This window comes from Equus quagga, chromosome 14 (assembly GCF_021613505.1).
Source record: "Equus quagga isolate Etosha38 chromosome 14, UCLA_HA_Equagga_1.0, whole genome shotgun sequence".
Classification (NCBI taxonomy): domain Eukaryota; kingdom Metazoa; phylum Chordata; class Mammalia; order Perissodactyla; family Equidae; genus Equus; species Equus quagga.
Window position 1 is genome coordinate 94,096,507 of NC_060280.1, and position 7,407 is coordinate 94,103,913.

General features: G+C 63.7%; 1 protein-coding gene across 7 annotated transcripts in view; it reads left to right on the forward strand.

Annotated features, from left to right (window-relative positions):
• Nucleotides 1-7,407, forward strand: part of DPP9 (dipeptidyl peptidase 9) — a 37,459-nt gene that overhangs the window by 22,333 nt on the left and 7,719 nt on the right. For all 7 annotated transcript variants that reach the window (XM_046684510.1, XM_046684507.1, XM_046684509.1 and 4 more), the window contains 5 exons: nucleotides 1,423-1,502; nucleotides 3,942-4,094; nucleotides 4,535-4,670; nucleotides 6,025-6,170; nucleotides 7,043-7,189. In XM_046684510.1, the coding sequence (XP_046540466.1) occupies nucleotides 1,423-1,502; nucleotides 3,942-4,094; nucleotides 4,535-4,670; nucleotides 6,025-6,170; nucleotides 7,043-7,189 (662 nt within the window). The remainder of the gene's footprint in view (nucleotides 1-1,422; nucleotides 1,503-3,941; nucleotides 4,095-4,534; nucleotides 4,671-6,024; nucleotides 6,171-7,042; nucleotides 7,190-7,407) is intronic.

Genomic DNA, 7,407 nt, shown 5'->3' on the forward strand with positions numbered 1-7,407 from the left:
CTGTCAGACTGCACTGTCATCCGCTAACATTGGGAGATTCCCCTTGGAAAATCCTCGTTTCCGCCTCTGGAAATGGGCCTTTTGCCTGGTGGTCATCGAGCAGAACTCGCAGCGGGTGCCCCTCAGGGGCCTCCTGCCTGTGCGGTGGGCACCCGCGGTCTCCCATCCGCTCTGCTCGGGGCCGCCCGCAGCCCCAGCTCGCCCTTCCTGTCACGTGGCTCGCACCTGCTAGGCGGCAGTTGAACAGATGAGCAGGAGGAGTGAGGCCCTTCAAGGAGCCCCGAGAAGCAGGAGGGCGGTCAGGAGCCTGGGGCCTGGGCGAGCAGCAGGGACCGAGCTGGCAGGAGGAGGGGTCGGGGGGCACGGGGGCTTTCGCCGTGGAGGGTCCTGCTACGGAGGGCCGGCAGGCGTGAGCAGCGTGGGCTTGAATCCAGAAGGCCAGAGAGACTGGAGCAGGAGGGAGCGGAGGCCTCAGAGGAGGCGCCGCGAGGCAGGGCGGCCAGCCAGGTGGAGCCCTTGCCCAGGCCTCACAGGGACAGCCGGAGAACTGGGGGGCGCGCCCGGCCGAGGATGCAGAGGCTGGAGGCCGGTAGTTGGTGAATCCCCCAGGGGCCCCGACGCGGGCGTGTGCAGCTCAGCTCCCCACCCCGCACCTTCCTCCACGGGCCCGACAGAGCGGCCGGCCAAGGTTTGAAGAGGCAGAAAGCCGGCCGTGTCCAGCCTCCGCGGGAGGGAGGGAGGGACACAGGAAAAGCACCTGGCCCTCCTGGATCTTGGTGTGACATGTCGCTTGGCCTGCGTCGCTGCCCCAGAAGTTTGTGTCTGCCCACGCTTGGTTATTTGCACACAGGCATTTTCCCTCCCTGGATAAACGTTTGCCAAAGTTTGCTTTAGACCCAAAAGGATGCGAAAGAAGCATTAGCCATCGGTTCTGAACTGTCTTCTCAATTTCTAATACACGCCAACAAACATCCCTTATCGTCATTTCCCTGTGAAAAGTCAAAGAGCTCCACCCCGGAGACCTATCGTAAAATGCAGCTGAGCCTGCGCTCGCCTCAAGCGTTTCAGTCAAGGTCTGGTCCTCCAGGATCCCAGCACGCCCTATGCGGTCACTGGTCCAGGGCCCGGAGCGGGCAGTTTGGCCTGCACGGGGTCTAGAATTGGGCGCTTCGGATAAAAATGCAGCTTCCTGGTTTGTCTTGGGAAATGCTGGGCCTCCCGTCAATGTGGTAGGAGCTCCCCCCAGCCCCCTCGGCCCGTGTCCTGGGTCTGCCCTGTCTCAGACTCAGCGTCAACCCCCCGGGCCTGGGACGTGTGGGCCCCGTGACGGGTTTGCGCAGGTGGAGTTTTCCTCGGTGCCTTGGGGTCCGAGTCGCAGCTTCCTGGATCCCCTGTCATCTCTCTGCCTTTCTTTACTTCCAGATGAATTTAAATGCCCCATCAAGGAGGAGGTCGCGCTGACCAGCGGTGAATGGGAGGTGTTGGCGAGGCACGGCTCCAAGGTACCGGGGTCTCCGTGCACACTTGTACACACACAGACATGCACACACACCTGTGCTCCCCACCCCCCACCCCCAGATCCCTCAAGTCTGTGCCCTCTCTCTTCCCTCCCATCCACTCCTCCCTCCTGCTCTGCTCCCTCGGGGTCACCAGGGCTGTGGTCCCCACCAGCTGGAGACTCGCTGGGTCCAGGACGCAGGGACTGTTGCGAGCGCCCGTTGTTGGATCCTGGTGGGAGGGGCCTGGCCCACGCTCAGTGCCACCTGGGGTAGCCACTTAGCCTACTTCTGCTCCACCAGTTTGTGGGACAGTCTTGGTGCCACCATGGCCTTGCCCTGTGGCTCCTGACCTGAGCCCGCCCCCACGCCTGCCCCTGGGGGCATCGGGAACAAAAGACACAGCTGCAAGGACAGAGGCCGACCTCCTGCTCCCCCAAAGGCACCATCACAAACACGTGCCAAGACTTTGCCTCTGACCATGATGTCTTCACCAGGGCCCAGGTGTACAGAACTCCCGATTTTACAGCGGGGTCCCTCCATCAGACATCCCGGATCCCTACCTCACACTAGCACCCAAAGCTTAGATGTAAAGAGCGAAACCATACAAGCGACGAGGAGGGGGTGGAGGCACTCTTCGAGTCCAGAGGTGGGGGCGGCAGCGTGCTGCGCAGGGGCAGGAGACGGGCCGGGCACCCCAGTGCAGCCCGCTCAGGGCAGACATGGCTTCTACCACCACGTCAGCGTGTGGCTCGTCTGACCCGGCAGCCCCAGTTGTAGGCGAGCACCCTCTGAGGTCATCCCAGGGCACATCCGAGATGTCAGCACACAGACGTCACTTTGTCTTGTCAAGTTGGCAAACCGTGCAGCTGGTCTGATCTGCCGGAGTTCATGTTCACGTCTTTGTGTGCGAGGCGAGGGCAGAAGGCTGGCCACCCACGGGCGAAAGGGTGGCTCTGCCCTGGTTGCAGCCAGTCCTGCCGGAGGTGCCCCTGGCTCGCAGCACGGCTCTGCCCCGCCCCAGCCTCTTCCTCTGCAAAGAGAACCATCAGGTGGTTCTCGTCCTCTCATCTTCACAGCAGGGTCTCTCCCCCGCCACTGCCTCGCTTCGGGTCTACGTCCTCTGCGGGGGGCCATCCTGGGCTCTGTGGGGGGTTGAACAGCATCCCCAGCCCCCACCTGCTCAATGCCAGGACCACCCCAGCCCCGCCCCAGGCGTGCCAACCACAAATGACTCCAGAGGTTGCCAAACGTCCCATGGGGGGCAGAATTGCCCCATGAGGACTCTGTTTTCAGTACTTGGAGCCCTTGGCATTCGTAGCCTCTGGCACACACGCACGCCGGCGTGAAAACCTTTCTCTGTCATCGTGAGTGTTTTACTGTTGGCACACCTTATCTTTTTCCCTAAGAAAAAAAGCAGCAGCAGCATTTTAAAAAGTGAAAAGGGGAAGCGTGGCCCTCTGCTGTCTCCGTGTGCTGCTGTGCCGCGGTCTGCCTTCGAGGTGGCCGTGCTGGTGGCGGGAGCGGCCCTGACCTGCCCTGCTGTCTTGGCACCCCCACCCCCGTGAAGGCCCCTCGGCCTTGGGGGTCCCGCTCCCTGGAGGACACCTCTCTCCCGCCTCTTTCATCGTGTCTTGTGACAGAACTGGCGCGTGACTACATGTGGTTGGGGTTTTCCAATGACATTCTCGACTTTTACAAAGCCTGCATTTATTTGAAGAGTTTGGTGACAACAAACACGTTGGCGTTTGTTGTGAAAATTGACTAGTCCTAGATAAGACTGAAGTCGGAATCCCCTCCATCCTCACCCCGGACCGCGTCGCCTCTACCCCTCCTGGGAAGCGACCGTGGGGGGATGTCACTGCCAGCTGTCTTATTTCCACGCGTCTCCATGGGACGCATATGGCATCGTTGTTTTAGGGGATTTGTAGGGGTTTTTGAAAATGGTTTTGTGTGGCCACAGAATTGTGCCATAATTAAGGAACCAATCACCCCGCTCCAAGGGATGGGCCGACCCCACTCAGGACCAGGGCTGGTGGCTGGCGCGCCAAGGGCCCAGGACGGCCCCTCCCTCAGCCTCTGTCCCAGGCCCCGCGCCCTCAGCCCCCCACTCGAGGCTCCAGGCAGCCTGGGAGGAGCCGTGTGGGGCCAGAGTTCTGATTCCAAGTCACAGTCAAGGACGTACAGCCAGCTGGGCTCACTCGGGGTCTGCTGCTGCCCCACAGGGTCTGAGAAGCACCTCTCTCCCAGACAGTTCTCCAGCCCGCAGGCTAAAGCCATCCTGGGGGAGGACGGGTCCCCTGACGCAGCACGCGGGCCCTCCCGGAGGGGCAGCAAGGGGGACCAGGACCCCTCCCCTGGGCGTCAGCCGCCTCCCGCAGCCACCATGGGAAGGGAGGCACGGGCAGCCTGGGGCCGTGTCACGAGGCGTCTGTGCCCCCGCAGATCTGGGTCAACGAGGAGACGAAGCTGGTGTACTTCCAGGGCACGAAGGACACGCCCCTGGAGCACCACCTCTACGTGGTCAGCTACGAGTCGGCCGGCGAGATCGTGCGCCTCACCACGCCCGGCTTCTCCCACAGCTGCTCCATGAGCCAGGTGGGTGTTTCCCTGACAGCGCCGGCCCCGCACCCACCCTTCACCTCTTGGAACATTCTAGAACGTCAGGCAGCAGCCGTGCACAGGGCCACTCCCAGTCCAGGGCGAGCATCTGGTGGCAGGCTGCCAGCCATAGGGCCAGCGGGATGAGTGGGCTCTAGCATTGGATGGACCTGGGTCTGACCCCGGGGCCCGTCAGTTAGCCCCCGGGGCTCCTGGCCGGGGGACAGACTCCTCTCAGCCTCAGTTTCTTTCTCTGCAAAATGGTGTTGCTGGTTGTAGCACGCACCCGTGTGGGTAGGGTTTTGAGGTCCAAACGAGGGAACACCCAGAGCTAAGGCGGTGAAGGTTGGCAGGCGACGGGGCCAAGGGAGCCACAGCGGAGCGGGGACGGGGAGGCGCGGGTGTGGCGCCGTGCTCAGCGCCCCGTCCGCCTGCAGAACTTCGACATGTTCGTCAGCCACTACAGCAGCGTGGGCACGCCGCCCTGCGTGCACGTCTACAAGCTGAGCGGGCCCGACGACGACCCTCTGCACAAGCAGCCTCGCTTCTGGGCCAGCATGATGGAGGCAGCCAGTGAGTAGCCCCCGGCCCCCGAGAGCTCATCCTCCCACACGGCCGCCACTGTCCCGCGGGCACTGTGACCCCACGCAGTCTCACTCCTGGGCCACCGTCCGTGGCTGACCCACGGAGCGCAGGCTCAGCTCAGGAGCCAGCTCTGCCCGACACAGGGGCAGAGGGGACGAGGCGTCCTCGTCCTCATGGCGGCCGTCCCCGAGGGCGCCTACGCAGAGCAGACACGCAAAGCCGTTGTCTGTGGAAGGAGCCAGGGGGTGGGGGGTGGGAACAGTCACAAGGGGGGCCCCAGGGGACAGCTTGAGAGTTTGCCCAGGAGCCTGGAGTGCAGCCAGGGCTCTGCTCGGGTGGCCCCGGTCCCCATGCTGGCCACAGGGCCATCTCCTTATCTACAGAATGGTCCGACGGCCGTCTATAGGGTAGACGTCAGTGCCCGTGTGGGGCCCAGCTCACAGGCGCCTCCCACTAAAAGGATGCCCTTCCTTGACCCCCAACCTCCCCCAGCTGGATTTCCAGAACGTTCTAGGCAATAGGAATCCCTGGCATAGGTGGGGCATTGGACGGACTAGAAAGCATCTTGTACCATCGTCACGCCTTGGCATCTAAGCAAATAAAATGCCTCCTCTATCCCCCAGCTCGGACTGTGACTCCTCGTGCCCCCCAGGCGTGACGGAGCAGCAGCCCTGACTGTTTTTAGAGACAAGGACCCGCCTGTGCCAGCCCTGGGCTGCCATAGGGGGCTGGGGCCCGGCACGCCCGGCCTCGCCGTGTCTGTGACTGCCTCTGTGACTAGGCCGCAGAGTGCAGCCCGCGGGCCTATCCTTTATGCACTGTGTGGCCTCTTGAGGGCCGAGACAGCCAAGCCGAAGCACCAGATGCAGATGACCCTTAAAGCCAAAAATATTCATGCTCTGGCCCTGCACAGAGCACGTCTGACGACCCCTGACCCACGTTACCGTTCGTTTATTTGATTTTTCAGTCCACTCGCCCTAGTTGCCTAAATGAGCTTGAGGAAAGATTTCTCCTCATCCCGACTGCAAACCAGTGTCGCTCCGCAACCCTAAAAATCAGAGCAGGGTGGACACCACACTGGCCATGAGTCACATCCCAGAGGTGGCGGCGGCCCTGCAGGAGCCCAGCGAGCGTCGGGCACCCTGGGGACCTTCCCGCCCGAGTGTGGCCTGACACGCGCTCATGGGGCGCAGACGCATTGCCGGCCCTCGGGTTCGGATTTAAACCGGGGGCAAGCACAAATGGGGTGCGCCTGGGCCAGCAGGGGAGCGTGGGTGTCGCTGGGCCGTGTTCCCGCCCCGAGCCGGCCTCCCTGGGAACCACAGCCACTCTGTCACTGCAGGCTGCCCCCCGGATTACGTGCCGCCGGAAATCTTCCACTTCCACACGCGGGCCGACGTGCGTCTCTACGGCATGATCTACAAGCCGCACGCCGTGCAGCCGGGCAAGAAGCACCCCACCGTCCTCTTCGTGTATGGAGGCCCCCAGGTGGGTGCCGGCCCTGCTCCCAGTGCCCCGCCCCCTCCCCACTCAGCACTCGGGCTCCGGGGCCCTCCCTCTCCTGCCTCCGGGTGTCCGCACAGCCCACCCCCCAGGCAGCCTCCCCCCACCTGCTGATGCTGCCTGTCCCTCTGGGAAGCCCCCTTGATCCCCGTGTCTGTCCGGGCTGCCTGCCCCGCAGTGACCCACCCTCACCCCGGACACCTCGTGGGGACAGAGGTGGCCGTGGGTCCTGGGCCCAGTGCTTGGAGAAGGGGACAGGGCCAGGCAGGTCCGTCTGAGATGCACTTCTCACCCGGGGGGTTCTGCACCCTGGGACACGGCGCTGTCTGGGGGCAGCTGTGCTTGTCACAACTGGAGCGGGGGCTGCCCCCGGCGTTTCACGGGTGGCTGTCAGGGATGCCGTCCACACCCCATCGTGCCCCGGGTGCCCCATGACAGAGAATGACCCGGCCCTGAATATTAAAAGTGCCAAAGTGAGGACCTGGGTTAAATCCCATTCCTCGGAGAACACAGCCGCCCGCCACCAGCAGGGCTTGCGTCTGTTCTCGCGAGATGACTGAGGGGAGAAAGGAGGCAGAAGGGAGCTGAAGAAACAGGGCACTAGCTACAGGGAGGCCTGGCGCAGAGGCCCCGGCCGCGGACGGAGCCTGGGTGGCCCTTCCTCTCTGTCGCACGTCCCGAGTACGGGGCCTAGGGCAGAGGGGCCCGTCTGACCTGTCACTCCCCGCGTCCACAGCCCTTCCAGGCCATCCGTGGCCTTCGTGATAGAGTGCAGGCGCCCTCCTCAGGCCTGGGCCGCGCGCTGGATGTCTCCCCACCCGCCCGAAGCCCCATGTCCTTGCCTCTCCTCCCGACAGGTGCAGCTGGTGAATAACTCCTTCAAAGGAATCAAGTATCTGCGGCTCAACACGCTGGCGTCCCTGGGCTACGCCGTGGTGGTCATCGACGGCCGGGGCTCGTGTCAGCGAGGGCTTCGCTTCGAGGGGGCCCTGAAAAACCAAATGGTACCTTCTCTCCCGCGCTCCGGGCCTGCCTGTGTGGGGAGGGAGGCACCTCCTCGGGGCCGGTGCTGGCGGGGTGCCAGCTGGAAGGGGGCAGCCTTCGGGAGCCCAGGGGTCACCTGCTCTGCTGCTCGGCTCTGAGCTGCACCCCGTGGGGAGACAGGTGGACACACATCCCGCCTGGTGCCTGGGGACCCAGCCAGACACGTCAGCACAGGTCC